This window comes from Natator depressus, chromosome 1 (assembly GCF_965152275.1).
Source record: "Natator depressus isolate rNatDep1 chromosome 1, rNatDep2.hap1, whole genome shotgun sequence".
Taxonomy (NCBI): domain Eukaryota; kingdom Metazoa; phylum Chordata; order Testudines; family Cheloniidae; genus Natator; species Natator depressus.
In genome coordinates, this window is record NC_134234.1 from 11445322 (window position 1) to 11463444 (window position 18123).

General features: G+C 49.4%; 1 protein-coding gene across 1 annotated transcript in view; it reads left to right on the plus strand.

The window, feature by feature from the left end:
- LOC141981068 (protein MROH8-like) overlaps positions 1-13900 on the plus strand; it is a 37797-nt gene extending 23897 nt beyond the window's left edge. The window contains exons 2-12 of the mRNA XM_074942873.1: positions 221-465; positions 2492-2631; positions 3574-3696; positions 4304-4383; positions 4941-5085; positions 6780-6875; positions 7820-7924; positions 8729-8864; positions 9673-9782; positions 12396-12548; positions 13697-13900. Of these exons, the coding sequence (XP_074798974.1) occupies positions 221-465; positions 2492-2631; positions 3574-3696; positions 4304-4383; positions 4941-5085; positions 6780-6875; positions 7820-7924; positions 8729-8864; positions 9673-9782; positions 12396-12548; positions 13697-13900 (1537 nt within the window). The remainder of the gene's footprint in view (positions 1-220; positions 466-2491; positions 2632-3573; positions 3697-4303; positions 4384-4940; positions 5086-6779; positions 6876-7819; positions 7925-8728; positions 8865-9672; positions 9783-12395; positions 12549-13696) is intronic.
- The last annotated feature ends 4223 nt before the right edge of the window (positions 13901-18123 follow it).

Consider the following 18123-nt stretch of genomic DNA (forward strand, 5'->3'; position numbering starts at 1 on the left):
GCCCAGATCATCAGAGGTATTTAGGCTCCTAACTGCCATTGCTTTCCATGGAAGTTAGGAAACTCCAGACCTTTGGGGATCTGGGCCCCAGTTCTCAAGCTCTGCTGTCTGTAGCTGGAGGATGACGCACACATTCTCACTAGCTTCAGACTGGAAATTGTTCCGCGGACAATAAGATCAACTGAAAACACAACTGGCCACCCTTCCTGACTTGTTGCAGAATGGACGGGCACAGCTTGCCAGGGGAGGAGGAGGACGACGCAGCTGCTGAGGGCACGTCCACCATGGGAGGAGAGGAACATTCCAGTGGGAGCCAGTGGGAGCCGGAGCTGGCTCGAGAAGACACACAGGATGGCCCAGCCACGGTCATTCCTAACCAGAGTGGGCCCATCCTGAGGTGTCTAAAGCGAATCTGCCAAAAAGCGAAGAGGGGCAAGGCAAGATATCTCCGAACTGTCACTACAGGTAAAAGGAAGGGCCCCATTCGGAGGAAGCGTTAAGGGGTGGGATTGAAGGGAGGCAAACTCAGTCTCAACCCCCGTGTGCTCAAAGATTTGCGGTGATCCCATAGGCTCTTGGGTTTGTGTTCCACTTAGGGGAAACTGAGGACAAGGCTCAGAGAATGGGGGAAAACAACCAAGGAAAACGTGGAGGAGGGGAGAACAAATCGATGTGGTGTCCGCCCTGTATAGCGGCTATATGCTTGTGCCCACACAGCTTGTTAGTGGGTGGACAACGCTCTTCCATGGCTGAGACTGCACGCAGCTCGAGGGCAGCCCTCTGTTCTGCACGGGGCAGAGATCACTGCTGGGGCTTGGCAAATAAATAATGAGCTAGCAGTAATCAATCCCAGTACTAATCATCCCGGAACCTCCCAGAGACTGGAATGACAGGAGACAGGGTTCTTGAACCTGGACCAGTTTGGTAAATGCGGGATCTCCATGAGGTCCCGCCGTCCCCAGTATGAACACAACACTCACAAGCCCTGCTATAAACACTAGAACCAGGTGACTGTCAGACCCCCGTCTAGCTAAGGGGGTCCAGCACAGGTGGAGGTGATGACTCCCCCAGAGCCTGTATTCCTCCAGGAATCTCTGGCTGCTGGAAGAGGAAGGGCAGCTTCTATTTCTCTCCACCCCATGCTGCTCCCCCTTCTCTTTCTTATTCTTGTCGTGAAGGCATTGCTTGGAGCAGGCAGAACAATACAACACTAGAGATGACTGACTAGCCCAATACCTGGGATGGAATGGGAGTCCTAGTGTATCCTAACCTAAAGCAAAAATAAGCTTGCTCCCCCACTCCCTGCACACCCTTACCCTTCAAGGTCAAAGATTCTTGGCCAACCTCTCAAAACACACGTGCAGATGAATTCTGTAGGGCTAGCGTTGTTAGCAATGACACATTTCTATCTCTTATAGTGAGTGCAAAGGTGAAAATCTTTGACTTTGAATAAGAAGTGGCCAACCTGAAAATGGTGAAAACCACAGACTTAAGCAATGGGGCTTCCAACACTGCCCTTGGGAGGATGTTATCCTGGCGGTTCCACCCATCATGAGATCCTAGCTGCTTTCCCATGCTGCTAACGGTAGCAAAGCAGGATATGTGAACTGAATCCTATTTGGCTGGCTGATGTTCATGCTATTGGACATTTGGACTATTATTTGGTTGACCCTATACAGTACAGTGAGTCCTGATATTTCTTTGGGTCTGTGCTCATTCATGTCCAATCAGAGAGCTCAAGATATTTATTGTGTAATGAAAATCAATAACATTTATCCAAGAAATAAAGGGGGTAGAGGAGGTGACTGGAGTCAGGAGTACCATCTTCTATTCCCAGCTTTGCCAGTGACCTGCTGTTTGAGCCAGTCACTTCATCTCCCTGTGCCATGGTTTCTCCAGCCATAAAAATGGCGGTAATAACACTTGCCCACCTTTAAAAGTCATTTGGAGATCCTCTGCTGAAAAACTCCACAGAAGTGTAAAGGAGTCTCATTCTGGGTCTCTCTTGTCTTGTTTTTTTTTTTTTAAAGGAATCCCCAATTTGATTCTGATTTTGATCACACCAATCTCTCTCGTTTTGAGAGCCAATGGCTTATTTTACCAACATCACAGTTTCCTTCAACTCGCCCCTGATCAAGCAGGATATAGATGATGTCTAGCCCTACCCAAAACAAACAGTGGGAATCAAACCAATCAAGCCAACAAACAAAAGATAACCCTACCCAGAGCAGAGATATCTTACCCCAAAAAGGGAGACATGGCAGTGACACCAGGCTTTCCCCTAGAAACTTCGCTATTGCTCATTGATTTCAGCTGGAAGGAGCCTCAGATACTATGATGATGGGCAGCAGTATACAACCCCAAGACAGACAGACCATGTCCTTTCTTTGGTTTAAATGAACTGTCCATGAGTGACACCTCAGAGTGCATTCGTTCCCCTTTAACCAGCAATGACAGTAATTTCTTTCTGTGGTTCCTTCTTTCTTATTAGTCCCAGATATCTCGCGCATGGAGACTATTTGGGAGGCGGATGAAAGTGGACATGAGCAGCATGGCTGTGCTATGGAGGGAGCCATGCTCTTGCTGGAATCATGGAGAAACACCATTGACTACTTCAATAGTAACAAAGAGGTATAAACCTTCTCCATCTAATCTGTAAACTCGTGTCACCTCACACTGCCCATCCCACCTGACCCAGCCTGGGACATCCCAGAAGGTTTGTCGCAGAGGGTCTGACTTCTCTTCAAACCCTTTGCCTACAGCACTCATCCTTTCTTCTTTCACTTACTCCAGACAATCCAGCTTCTGGATGCTTTTCTCCTATTATACATATTAGGTGCCTTCTCCAGATACATCCCACAAACGCTGTGTGGATCTCATGCCCCATTATTCTGTGGTATCCTTATTTGCAGGGATTTCCCACCACTCTGTGGTAGCTTCAGTAGATTCTTACCTAGCTACTCCTCTGCCTCACGCTATCTGTTGGACTCAAGAACGAAACATTTGCACCCAAGGTCTCCCCTTGTGACTGCTCCTCTCTTAGACCTTCACTGACAAAAGAAATGAGTCCAGCTTTGTCACTTATGCACATGGTCGCACTACATATGGCTACTTGTCCTACAGAAAACAGGCCCTGTGTGGAGTCCTCCACATGCAGTCCCATTGCTGTTCTGCTTGTTCTCCTTGACCCAACCCTTCTCTGAACAAGTAGCTCACACAGTCAGATCCTACACAATCCATCATTCTGCTGGAAGCCATCAGAACTCTTCTTAGACTGTCAACTCTCGGGAGCTGGGCCTGTGTGTCTTCCTTTGTTTGCAGATGGAGCCTAGTATATTGTCGGTGCTGCCCAGATACATCATCAGCCTCAACTCACCTCAATTTCTGATCCTGCCTATGCAGGAAACTGTGATTTTAAGGGAAAGAGACTTAATTTCTCTACAACATCGTTACTTCATCTACCAGATGTTCCGTGTGGAGGGGTTTTGAATGAATGTATAATATTCTATCCAATGATGTTCTCGATCTAAATCCTTTTCACCCTGATATATATTTTCTCTCATTTTGGTTTAGGATGTCATTATGAAAAAGAGTTTCTTAAGACTCTTATCTGTTCTCAGCAAGAGTATTGACTGGCATAACATGCCTGCCTTTTTTATTCACAACTTTGCATCAGACACTGCGGGAGCCATAGTGGTGAGTAAATAATACACACAGGGTCTGTGTTGTTGGTTGGAAAAGATTGATGAACTGTGGAGAATACTTAGCTGCTAAACCCAGGCTAGGATCCATGGAATCTGGAGTGTTGCAAAGAAGTTTGTTGTACACACTGAAGCAATGATTTCAGTGGGTAAAACTGAGGTTAGTGCTGATTGACTGGAATTATTAGTGTGAATGGACAGAGAGCGGATGCTAGTCGGTGGGAAGTAGGAGATGTGTGGACAGAGATGGATGAGGAAATGAGTGAGTGAATTTGTGGTTGGGTAGAAACAGATGAGATCCCTTTGGACACCAACACTGGCTGAGCAGTTTCATGATCTGGGAGCTCCTCAATCAGAAAGGAAGATCCTGGATTTTGGCTGGGCTCCTTCTTACTTTTGGAATGTCTGATGTTCTTGTAGCTGGGGATTTATTGGAGACTCCGGAGAAGCCTGTGGCTACTTTAGCCTTTTTTGAGGCCTCCAGAGTTAGCTGTGATGCCAGGGCTTTGTATAACCTCCTCAATGAATGTGTGAGGGAGTAGGACTGACCTTGAGAGCACTTAAGTCTCATTTACTACGTTTGCCCCCTTTGTGACTTACAGGAGATGATTAAGAAAGAACCCCGGGACTCTCTCTCCAGCACCATACGTCTCCAGGCCATGGCCACCATTATCGACCTGAGGTAATGTGATTTCTCATATAACAGCCCAGCCGTTACACCTGGCTTCTCACTCCATGCTTGGTGGGACCAGAGTTGCCAATAGCAGTCTCTCACCTAGTTCCTTTTTCTCTTTAGGTACTGAGGACTCTTTGGGGGAAGAGCTGGGGGGCTATTGCATGGCTGACTGATGATTTTCTGCCCAGTAACATTGTAATCCTCTTTACTCCACATGTGTATCAAAGCCAAGAGCCTCTGTAGACATTTTGAGATGATTTTGTTTCTGGAGGTGTCAGCTGAGTCATTTCCTTCACTCTTTTGTGTAGCGTTTCTGAGTCGGATTTACTATTCAGGTCACTTGTTCCTGCCCTCCCATGCTTTTCCTGTATCCCGTTACTCTTTGCCAGGGTCTTACTCTTCTACATTGTTACTGTTTGCATGGTCTTGTTCTCTTGTATAGTCCAGGTGTCTCTTAGCATCATGCTCCTTCAGCATAATCCTCAGTTCATGTCCTCACCATCTGATGCCTCCGTTACTCTTCAGCACCTCAAAGTCCAATCCAGGCTTCTTCCTTTTACCAGCAAAAAGCATGTGGTGAAAGCCATGGGCTCCCACCAGAGAAGGGTCCTACTGAGAACATTCCTCAAGAGCGTGTTTTCCCTGCCACTTCTAACGACACTGCAGGCGCAAGGAGTAATCAGGGCTACAAGCGCCCAGTACACAAAGGTAACTCAAGAATGGCTTCCTGTTACCTACTTTGAGCCCATATTGGTGATATGTGACTACACTGTCAGCGAAATTTCTCATGGAATGACATTGTGGAGTATCAGTTGGGGACTTGAGCCCTGGTGACGTGGCCCTGGTCATTCATCCCATGCATACAGCAAGTAGCTGCCACATTCCCAATTATGAAAATGATCCGTCCATTTTCAATTAACTAGGGAACTACTCAGGATCCCAATCTGGGTGGTGAAGCTAACAGGAGGCATGTTGAATGAGGAAAACGTACTTAGTGCTTGCCCCAGAAATGGGGTTTTGCTATTGTCTGATCATTGACCAGGTATTTCTGGTGCGTGGCACAACAATCCCCTCCCACAGCTAGGTCCTCTTGCACGAAGGGGCTGAATAAAGTTGGAGTCATGCTGCACATGATACAGCCACATTTTCAGCCTGAACGTAACTTTGGTTCCTACTTTTGACCTGCAATTATTTGCAGTTACACCTTAGCTCACGTGGGCACCTGAAATACCGGATTTCACAAGTAAATCCAGTACTTTGGCATCTAAGTGATCAACTTGACTGGTGAAAAGAACAGTAGGAGCAAAGCTGTGCCTACAAATTGTGGGTGTAAACATGGTGGCAAACCTTTAAACATCTGACCCATACTGTCCGAGCTGCTAAAGCTTTGAGTGCCTGCACTTTTTAATTCTGAAGAGCTACATATGGCCCTAAAGTTGAGGGGAGAGAAATTACAGATACTGGACCAAACATTCACTACCAAAGTCAGTAGAATTTAGAACACTTAATTTGCCTCACATCCTGCACCCTCATATACGCTCTCTGAAACCAAATCATTGGAGTGAATAGTATCCAAGACCTAGAGGAGTAAAGGGCAAAGACAAGGTGGTATATTTAATAAAGTGATATTTATTTCCAATGTTAAAAAAATCTCACTTCAATGTAGGACTTTTGCTAGAAGATTTTCCTTACTTTCTGATAATGGCTTTGCTGCATGTTATCTTCCCAAGGGAGGCACTGATGAATGAATTACATCAGGTTTTGAGGGCGATTTGGAAGATTAATTATAAGAAAAGGGTCATTTATACTGCAAATGTCTTTCTGTTATCAGTTTCCTTTGGTTTATAACGGAAATGAGGCTACTGCAGAGATATAATGATGCATCTGGCTTTCTGGGTGATTGTCAAGAGCACAGCTTTGAATCACGTCAGGCCAACATCAGTTGAAACATGAGGCTAGTTTTCTCCAGATTCCTGAAGGATTCACTGCCCGGAACAAATCTACATATGGTTTCTCTTGTTCTCATGGCACCCACATTATTAAATAAGTGAAGTAGCTAATTATTTAAGCAACCATTGTGTACAAGAAGTATGGGCCAGACCCTTAGCTGGTATGAATCAGCGTAGCTTCACGCCAGCTAAATGGAGCTATGTCAATACGCACTCACTGAGGATCTGCCCTTATTTTTATAGACATTGTCCTAAGACAAGGTCTGAACTATACATTCTATTTGTCTATGACTTGGAAGCCAGAAAGAACCATTAGATCATCTAGCCTGATTTCTTGTATAATACAGGCCAAAGAATTTCACCCTGTGATTCTTGCCTCGAGCCCGTAAGAGAAATTATTTGTATAGTCCCCAACTCTGTGGCACTGAGTAGGACGGTTCCCCCTCCTTTCAGGCTGTCTTCATTGGAACATTGCAGACCCTCAACGAGATGCTCCAGAGTCTGATTTTAGAAAATCCAGTTCCGTCTGAGCTAGAGAGGATCTTGCAGGTAAACAGGATCTGCAGATGCAGGTTGGAGGATGGGAAGGTAGGGAAAAGGTACAGGAAAATCTTGTTAAGAGCTTGTGAGGGAAAGGAGAATTAAGGAAAGAATGGAGTGCCCCATCTCCACAGGGTTCTCCTGTGTGGAACCCTCTGTTCTGCTATTTAGGGCATATGTGACAAGGTTCATGTAGCATGGGGGGAGTCTTCTATTTCCATCTGTGAGGTCTGACAATCTCCTCCATTGTTACCCTCAGTTTCTCTCCTGTCTCCTGGTGGCCCTTACATCACAGTGTCCTTTCCAAATGAGGACATTATTCCCTTTACTGCCCACCATTGCCCACTCCTGGTGCAACTGGATGGGTCACTGCCAGGACTCTAGTCCCCCCTGAGGGCTGGCACCCAGCCTCCACAGAACTCCCAGCTCCAGCTGTCCCAGGGTGAGAGACTACGATGGGAACCAAGGCTGCCGCTAACTACAGAGCATGAGGGCTGGCCCAAAGGCTGCAATCATGAAAGAACAGACGTTTTCCTCCAGCTGCTCTCATTTTGCTGAATGAAATGCTGGATTGTTTGGCTTGTCCAGAGAAGACTTGGCCCTTCCCTTCCTTACATAGGACCCAATCCTGCACCCATTAAGGGCTCGATCCAATACTCATTGAAATCAAATGGGGGTCTTTCCGTTGACTTCAATGGGCATTGGATCCGTCCCTAGATCAATGTCAAAACTTTCATTGACTTCAGCGGGTGTGTGACTGGGCCCTTAGAGAGAGGTGCACTTTGCTTTCATGCGAAGAGAAGAATTCCATGTGTGTTTTGAGTCTGCACAAAGCAGAGGCAGCCTGTATCTGTACGAGTGAGATGATTCAGCCAGAATAAAGATTATCCTTTGGGGATCACTTGAATACACCGTTTTTTCCTGTTATTTTTAAACTCTTGTTTTTCCTGCAGCTCATGGACTCCTGGATGCAGTCCAGGGAAGATTGCCTGCGGGAGAGGGCTGTATGGAGCAGCGTACTGCTCCTAAACTTCGTGGCCATGAGTGTCAAACTGGATGTGAGTAACTCTTGATTTCTAGTGACCTGATTGCAAACTAGACCTACGGGGCACTCTCCCACTCCAGAGAAACTTCCTGCTTAGAAGCATGTTGATGGGCCCCACAATGCAGTGCTCCCTAACAGGCAGAGGAAAAACCAATCTCGTTGCTCCTCCATCATCCTGACTGAGATGGGTTGGTGTCTGATACACTTGGAAAATAAATCCAGTGCCCTGGGGGAATAGGCCACCTCTTTCCAGTGCAGGAAAGGCAGCTAGCCAGGGGCACAGGAAAAACGGGTTTCTCTTTTGTTGGATCAAATGAACTTCAAAGAAAAGAGATTTCAAAATCCTAGAGACTGAATGAACTGTTTCAGTAACTCTTCCCTGCTTGAAGACAGCTGCCTGATTTGGTCTTGATCAGAGAGTTCAAGGGCACCATGCTTCTTCCTTCCTGCTCATTTATATTGCAGTATTTTGGGGAAGACTTTTCATCCCCAGCTGGTTACCTGTTTGCCTCCATTCCTCATCCTAGTCCCATATGACGCTTTCCTCTTGTGGAGCTGGGGGAAGAGGCCTCTCCATTCCAGTCCACCTCAGCCATTACAGATCATTTTGATCCTGATCTTGCTCCCACTGAAGTCTGTGGCAAAACTCCAGTGGATGTCTGTGGTGCGGGATCGAGCCCTATATTCTTCTTCTGGCTCCCAAGCCTCTTCTGAAGAGGGAGAGCTGAGGATCACGCCCCATTCCTTGCCTAGGAGACACAGCCCGCTTTATCTGCAGTATTAATGGATTCCTCCTCTCCTCTTTTGTACAAATTAGGAAGCGTCTTCATTCACCAGGCTCGGACACCTGGTTGCAGTGCTGGGTATCCGCTGTGGCGATCCTGTCAAGGCAGTCAGCTCAAAGGCAGCAGAGGGTGTTCATCACCTCGTCTCTATTGCGTGGCGCCAAAAGAGTAAGAGAAGCACTAGAGAGGATGAGCATCTGAACCCCCCTTCCGGGAGCTAAATCCTAGAGGCTTTCCTCAGGCAAAGCTCCCGTTCAGGACAGTGCCTGAGTAAGGAGTAGAGCATCTGGCTCAATATTTATTCCTTACATTCCTTTGAACAAAGCACTGTTTTTTCTGTGGATCTAGAAACAAGCATCTGACAGTTATCCTGTAAATCTAGCCCTGACTTTCAAAGACAGGAAAGGGGGAGGGGAAGAAATACAGAGAAAGGCAACACATGTTATCGCAAACTGAGGCTGGTAAAGTTCATTGTATCAGTGGGAATGGGAAGGGTCAGTGGGACACGATCATAGGGGATTAAATGCCATCAAACCAATTAGATCAGTTAGAGATGCCGGTACCCTGAACACCCCAGAACTTTGGTGGCTGTTGGAAATCTGGATCCAAATTTGGGGCTTGATTCATGACTGGGTTAATCCACTTCTATGCCACTGAAGTGTTTCAGCTAGATTCCTGTCACCGCTGGATAGGTCCACTTTACTCTGTGTATAGTGGCAGGAGAGTGACTGAATTTTCTCCAGGGGTGTGGGTCAAGGCTGTGATCCAGCCCAGCATTTATGCACATCTGTAACTTCCATCAGGCAAGTAGTCCCATGGAAGTCCCTGGGATTATTCATCTCCTTAGAATAATGTACGTGCTTAAATGCTTTGCTGGATCAGGGCCAAACAAAGGGCTTTGTCCAGTAAAGAGGGACAAGAGCAGAAGCCAGGAAGCAGAATGGAAAGTTAAGAGTGTTATTAACATGCATTTCAGTTGCACAGCTGGACAGAAAGAATGTGGAATTCACTGAACAGAGGAACAAGGAATTTCTGGCTGCTTGGAGCCCCACTGTGATTCACAACAGCCCCTCCAGGATCGCAGAGGTAATCACATCCCGGCACTAATGACCATTCTACATCGGTGTCAGTACAATATGGTATTGCACAGGTCCCTCGATCGCCCATCTCTACTGTGAATGGCTTACCCAAGAATTATAGCTCCTGCCCTTACTCACGGCTAGAAATGACATGCTCATAAAGAAACAAGATGGGGGAGGTTCTCAGCTTTTCCAGACTATTGTATCCCTTTCAGGAGACACTGATTTCAGCCCCAGGTGGTGGGGTTCAGGCTTCAGCTTGAGTCCTGGGCGGTGGTAAGTGTCCAGTGTCTGGTCAGATCGACTGACTGGACACCCAAAGTCCAGTTACTGTGGGTGAGGGAGGTGGGGAAGTGCCGGGTCATCACCTGTGCCAGCCCCTACTCAGCCGGGGCCACCTCCTACCCACATCATGCAGCTGCAGCTCCAGCCCCGGCTCCGCAGGCAAGTTGCTCCTGACCTGGACCGGGGCAGGGAAGAGGGGAAGAGCAGCGAGCAAAGAGGAGGGGGAGAAGACGACCAAATGGGGGGTGGGGCCTGGGGGGGGTGGGGGAGGAGAGAAGAGGCAGGGCAGAAGAGGTCTGACATTCCTGCATGAGTGTCCGGGTTTTTAAACATTACGAAGTTGGCAACCCTAGGCAGCAGGGCTTGGCTTGGGCTTCAGCTTCTGCATGAATCTTAGCTTTGCGGGGCCCCCGCTTCCCACCCGCTAATGGTGGCCCTGCACGTGTGACCCCCCTAAACCCATCCCATGACCCCCCCAGATTGAGAAACACTGATATAGTCCATAGAGCAGTATAAACAAGTCATTGTCTGTATGAAATGTTAGTTTGTACTGACTTGGCTAGTGCTTTGTATGTAGCCTGTGGTAAAACTAGACAAACATCTAGATGAGTTGATGTACCCCCAGGAAGACCTCTGAGTATCCCCAGGGGCAGCAAGTTATATGGGCCCATGGTGCCCGGGCTCGAGCAAATTCAGGGCTTGGGGGGCCTGGCTCTACAAATGTTCAGGGCTGGGTCTCTGCCCCGGCCCCGCCTGTCGCCCCCACGCACCTCCCTGAGCATCTCTGCCTGCCCTGGGCAGCGGCCGGCTGCCCCCTGCAGTTCCGCGCTGCACTCCCTCCGTCGCCAGCTGCTGCCCCTGCCGGCTACAAGGGAGCGGTGCCGGGGGCAGGTTGAAGTGGCTGCTGCATCTGCAGAGGGAAGAGGGGAGGAGGTGTATGGCAGCCCCCCTCCCCCCCCCGGCAGGTGACTCCGAGTCGACTCTGAGGAAGGGTTGGCTTATCCTGGCTAGATCTCCTAAGCAACAGCCTGGGGGGACTTGGGTGAGTGTCGTGCCGGGGGGGCCAGGGCTGCTCCTCCCACCTCTCCCCCAGAGCTTACTGCCGCCAGCAGGGAGAGGGCGGGGGGGGTAGTCCTCCTCTCTGGCCCCCCACCCCTGCCCCAGGGCAGCCTGCCTGCCGCACCCCAAACTCCTCATCCCTGGTCCAGCCCCACGCCCCCTCCCGCACCCAAACCCTCTGTCCCAGCTCAGAGCCCGCACCCAAACTCCCTCCCAGAGCCCGCACCCAAACTCTCTCTCTCAGAGCCTGCACCCCAACCCCCTCCTGCACCGAAACTCGCTCCCAGAGCCCGCAACCCCTCCTGCACCCCAGCCCCCTGCCCCAGTCCAGAGCCTGGACCCAGCACCCAAACTCCGTCTCAGAGCCTGCACCCCAAACCCCCTCCCACACCCAGACTCCCTCCCAGAGCCTTAGGCAGGTGTGTGGGGAGACGGGACTTGGACTCATTCTGGGCACCACCAAAAATTAAACAAACCTGCTGCCCCTGTGCATAGCCCCAGGGGTATGTGTATCCCCGACTGAGAACCACTGCTCTAGCAGATGGGTTCCCAACCTGGGGGGCACAGCTACCATGCCCTTTCTTTATTGCCAAATGGGACAGGGGTCTGGCTAGTTTGGAAGGGGACTCTGGGAGTGTCCATATGGGGAAGGTTGAGAGCCTACTGCTCTAGCACTTTGGGCTGTTAGAAGCTGTGACAACGAGGTCTATACTATATAGGCTTGATCGAAAACCCATGGAAGCCAGTGAATGTGTTTCCATTGATTTCAATGTTCTTTGGATCAGGCTGCAAGCCAGGAAGCGTGGTTATGGTGGTGTCGTCAGGACTCGGGTGCTGTATTTATGCTGGATGTGTTGTAGGAGGGTATCGCATACAGTCACAGTCAAAGACTGCGTAGTAATATCATGACTGATATCGCTACATGGATCCCGCAATTGCCGATCTTTTAGTGGTGACCCTTGCACCTCGGATGCCTGAGAAGTAGGTGTCTGACACTGCTAAATGCACATCCTGAAGTGCACGGCAGCACTCCCAGGTGGGTCACTGTAATGGTTTGACAAGTCCTCTTGCCTCACTGCGAGTGACATGGTTTCGCAGCAGAAGCCACATCAGCAGCTGGGGCCCTGTAATAGAAAGGAGTAAAACAGAGCCCCTAGAAGCTGGAGAGGACCTGCAACCTCCAGACAGGGCTTTCTCTGGGCTCCAGTACTCATCAGCCCCCAGTAGAATCAGGAAGAGCCCTTGTGTAAATTACACTTTTTCCTGTATGCTTCAGCTCTTTGGAGTCTATTTCAACCCAAGAGAGAAGACAGATTTCATTCTGACTGTTATGGATGGCCTGACGGATCACTGCAACAATAACTGCCAGTCAACTGCAGAGGGATTGCTGTCTGCCATGGTGAACAGCGGTGGGACTAAGGTGGAGAAGGTATGAGGCACCGCTGCTGAGATGGATGGAAACTAGAATTCCCAGTGCTGGGAACAGTCATACATTCAGAGAGTTTAAGACCAGAAGGAACCATCAGATCATCTAGTCTGATTCCTGTATATTGGAGAACATAATCCCAACTATACATACAAACTGATGGGGTCCAAATCAGCTGTTACCACTCAAGGGTGGAGACGTTATGGACAATTCTCTGAAAACATCCACTCAGTGTGCAACGGCAGTCAAAAAGGCTACCAGAATGTTAGGAAAGGGATAGATAATAAGACTGAAAATATCATATTGCCTCTGTATAAATCCATGGTACCCCCAGATATTGTTTGCAGTTCTAGTCACCCCATCTCAAAAATAATATATTAGAATTGGACAAGGTACAGAGAAGGGCAACAAAAATGCTGAGGGGGATGGAACAGCTTCCGTATGAGGAGAGATTAATAAGACTGGGACTGTTCAGCTTGGAAAAGAGACGACTAAGGGGGGATATGACAGAGGTCTATAAAATCATGACTGGTGTAAATTAAATAGCGAAGTGTTATTTATCTTTTCACACACACAAACCTGGGTTAATACAAACCTAAGGAAATATTTCTTCACACAACACACTTCGTAACCAGGGGATGTCGTGAAGGCCAAAAGTATAACCAGGTTCAAGAAAGAATTAGATAAGTTCCTGGAGGATAGGTCCATCAATAGTTATTAGCCAAGGTGGTCAGGGATGCAACCCCAGCCCCTACGCCTTCTGATTGAAGCTGGGATTGGACGAAAGGGGATGGATCACTTGATAAATGGTCCTGTTCTGTTCATGTCTTCTGAAGTATCTGGCACCGGCAGAAGACAGGATACTGGGCTACATGGACAACTGGTCTGACCCAGTATGGACATTCTTATGTTACCCCTGTATTGTGCATAGACAGGACTCATCTCCCTTAAGCCATTGATATGTGGTCTTTGCGACAATGCACCTTGTAAGGCTCTGAACTGAACCCGGGCAATAATATAGGCAATTGTGACTTTTAGGCAAAACCTAGAGGCTAACCCTGTTTCTCCAGTGATGCTGAGGTTCCCTCTTGCCCGAGCTGCAGTATGGGATGAGAGCCTTGTCCTGTCTCATCTGGTTCCTTCTCTCGCAGGCAGCAGACCTTGTGGCTGGGGTTTGCAGCCGGTTGGATTCAGTCCAGCAGCCCAGCTCCAGGACACTGATGATGAAGTTAGTGGGCCTGCTGGCTGGCGAGGCGGAGCATCTGGACACAGTGATCTCATGCCTTCTGGACTACTCCTTCCCTACAAACAGGTACGAAATGCCTCCACTCTTCAGGCCTCACGCGATCCTTTGAGGCCCTATATGATCACCTCACCCCTGAACACATTGTTTAGTCTTACTAAGGCCAGGTATAAAGCACTGACTGTTGAGGACTGATCTCCCCTGCTCTACATGGGGCAAATTACCTGCCCTCTCTTCCTGATGGCTCTTCTCTTTTCAGCCACAAACCACAGAGAGCAAAATCCACCTGTCAGAGATCCCTCTCCCCCATTCCCTGAATGGGTCTCCCCACGTGCAAGGCAGGAGCTCTCATTCCCAGTCCCCCTCTCCCGGCCCCTTGCACTTGTTAGAGATCTGACTGTGGGAGGGGTTTTCAAAAGCGCAGTCCCCCTCCTACGGTCACTGCCCATGGGTCCTGGAGCAATGGGTGGATGTAAGTATGTGCTCTTGAGTTCACTATCCCTTTGCTACTCTGGCTGGCAAGCACAGAGCTCATTCCTCTGTTCTCCTTCATCTGAGCAGACAGATAGTTATCCTAGGTGGAACCGTTGCTGTCTGAAACACATTTGTGTTTGGGCAGGAAAAGTTGAGCAACAGTGATTACGCAAAGCGTGGTTTTCTGATGGATGATCCCAAGCAGTGAGTTCCAAAAACAATCCATATCAGAGGACGCCACTGAAACTCTCCCTCGCACAGTTGTTGACTGAGCGCTGCGGAGATCTAAGCCACCTGCTGCATCCTCCCACCCCCTTTTTAAAAGGGAATTTAATGCTGGTGAAAGGCGCCCCAATGACACCCATGGACAATGAAGACCTCAGCTGCAGCCCAGGAAGTGACGATGCAAGCTTCCTCCACACTGCTCCTAACAATACTCGGAGCTCATGGCTGGAGGGGCAGCTGTCTAGGCAAGAGAGGCTAGTTCAGCCTCCATGTCCCGTTCAATCCCTGAACCTACCAACAAGGGTGGTTGACTCTATAATGTGGACAGTGTGCATTGGGCACTGGTCCAAGACCCTTAGTTCATTTCATATAGGAAATGAACCTGCTGCCAGAGAGGCTGTATTAGCCATCAGCCAGTAACAGGTCATGACCAATTGAGGCCAGATCCACACTGGCAGCCTTGAACTGAAAGGCTCCATATCCTGTGCCAGTGATTCCCAATCTGAGGATCATGGAGTCCTTGTTCATGTGCCACACTGAATTGCACAAGCTCTGGGGACTGGACTGCTGGGCAGGGAGTTGGCTGCACAGGAGGATTTCTCTTACAGAGAGGTTACATTGGTGAAGAGGTTTAATAACTTTTCTCCTAAGCCATCCAGTCCCTCATGTTGCCCGTATTTCTGAATTTCTAGCAATTTGGCTGAGCTGTGGCAGTTCCTATCTGCTGACCCGGCCCTCGGAGGACAGGTGATGGAGAACCTGGTTGTGAAGCTGCAGAGTTACCACAGCTCTGAGCACCAAGCATCTCACACGTCTGCTGCCGTAAGTCACAATTCGAACATCCACGGCCCCATACAGTTAAATCTAGCCTATGTCTCTGTGTCACAGGGCACACTCACCACCAACGCACCTCCTCATGCCAGGACTTAATGTTGCAGGGCTTATTCCATGCTGGTGTCCCCTTGTCCAGCCTCCTGGTTCTGCAACACTCCACAGGTTCCAGGGTCTGGCCCTCTTGCCACGTCACCTCTTTCAGGGTTAACAGAAAAGTCCAATATGGGAAAATCCAACATCTAGTGGCCTCTGTGCCAGGCCCTCAGCCTCCATCTGAGACTCATCATTCTTGGCCTCTTAGTCCTGAGGTTGGTACTTTGCCTCTTGCTGGGGAGCCCAGACCCGACCTCTCCTCTGGGTTCCAGCCCAGGGACCCCATGTTAGGCTGCAAAGGACTGTTTCTTCAATCCCTCACCACTTCCCTGCGCTGCTCCTCAGCAACTCCCATGGGTCCGCAGCTTCTGCTTTTCCTGCCCTGGATTTGTGGCTCCTTGTGGCTTCTTCCCACCCAACTGCTGAGCAGCTTCCTCAAAGCTGCTCCCAGCCGCCCTGGCAGCAGCTGGGCTGTGTTTCAAACAGTCCTTCTGGTTTCCCTCCATAAGACAGACGTCCCGGCCCCCTAGCGCTCCTCCTGGAGGGGGTATTTACTTCAGGCTGTCCTTCCGCCTCTCCTGCAGGCAGGGATCCTCCAGTCTTCTCCTTTATGCTGGGTTGTAAGTTAGCCAGCTGTGGGGCCGTAGCCAGCTTCTTCTGGTGGCCCTTTTCCCCCCTGTCAGTCCTCAGGCTCAGAGGGTTCAGGCAGAGGTGCTGGAACTCAGGGTATGGGGGTGCAGCAGCACCCCCTGGCTTGAAACGGTTTCTAGTTTGGTTCAATGGCTCTCAGCACCCCCACTATACAAAGGGTTCCAGCACCCCTGAGTTCAGCCTTCTCTTTGCTCTGCTAGGAGGGAGGAGGCAGCATGTATGCTGATCCCCTTCCTAAAGCTCATCCCAATTGGCTGGGAGGGGGGGACCCCTGGCCCTCCCACTTTGCAAGGCTCCTGGTCCCAGGTCCTTACAGAAACATAACAGGAGTTCCTCCTGAACACGACTTATTCCTTGGACCACTTCTTCCCTACCAGTATTTCCCAGCTCCTTGCAGACATCTCAAAATCTTACAGGGCCACACTATGTGACAAGGGTGGGCTGACCCCTAGCACCACTACCTTTACGGGGACAGACTAACCCCTCCGTTTTGGGGCTACTGCATAATGTCCTGACAAACCCTTGCGGGGGGGAAGGTCCATTCATCACATCCATGTTGGAGCTCTGAGAAACCCCTGTGATGCTGTCTACCCTGGTGCCAGCTCAGGATAGGGCTGCTGGCTAATTCACTCATAGGTTAATAGAAATCAAAGGAGCATCAAAAGGTATTGTAGTATAATCAGGCCAGTTCACCAGTGTGTTTGTTTTGTTCAAAGGAAAAATTAAAGGAAACACTTATCTTTATAACCTGTTGATTGCTATCATATTGTGTATATCCCTGTAATTGGTTAACCATAGATTAAAAGTGTGCATTAGTGTTAAAATGAGAATGTACTTGATGTGTAAACTTTATGAAAAGTAATGAAGGATTCTTGTTTGCTGAGTGGGGGAGAGATAGCTCAGTGGTTTGAGCATTGGCCTACTAAACTCAGGGTTGTGAGCCCAATCCTTGGGGGGGCCATTTGGGATGTGGGGCAAAAATTGGGGACTGGTCCTGCTTTGAGCAGGGGGTTGGACTAGATGACCTCCTGAGGTCCCTTCAAACCCTGATATTCTAGGATTACATTTGCATCATGTATATCCCTGTAATTAAAATTACCCACTGTAGCAAAGCGATGACTCACCAGTGCAGCACCTCCTGCAGGTCATCTGGGAATTAGCTCTTTTCCAGCATATAGAGTGCCCTCTGCTGGCCAGTGTCTCACCTGCCACTGGCCCCATGTCCCTCCAGATCCTGGTGCCCATTTACCTCAGGGTTCTGCCCCAGCAGTACCCCCACAGTCTAGGTCTCCCCTCCCAGGGGAACCCCCAACCCTCTAAACCCATCTTGCCTCAGTGGCTACTGCCAGTCACCATCTAGCCCCCGCTCACTGGGGCAGACTGCAATCTGTAATGGCCACCCATCATTGGCAAAGGGGTAAGACCTGCTACCTTTGCCTATCCCCGGGCTGCCCCAGTACCTTTTGCCCTTAAACGAGGCCTGCAGCCTGGGGGGTTACCAGGCTGGAGCTCCCCAGCCCTGCTCCACTTCAGGTACCTCGCTCTCAGGCAGCTAGCCCTTCCCACTCCAGGGCTAGAGTGAGACTCCTTCAGCCCTTAGCCTCAGCCAGCTAAGCCCAAATGGAGCTGGTCACACCTGTGGTCAGCTACTAAGGTGCTTTCACTCCTTTTCCCAGCCACAGCCCTCTCCAGAGCTGATTTTACTATTGGCTCCCCGGGGCAGCCCTCTCCCAGGGCTGTTTTAACCCCTTCAGGGCCAGAGTGGGGTCACCACCCCGCAACACCCATCAAACATAATTGGAGCCTTGGAAATGTAAATGAAGAAGACTGCTAACTTCAAAGCAAGGGCTGTTTTGTTTGACAACAGGAATTCACAGACTCAGTCTGCATTTCCTACTCATCAAAACCCACGTGGGTAAAGACACTGTTCAGATTGTTTTTTCTGGAAAAGCTATAAAATAGATGTCAAGGAATGATCCTGTATCTCTGACTGTTTGGACTCTTACAGGGAAGTTACCAAATGCAAAGTGGAGATCCCCAGAAACATCTGGGTTCCTG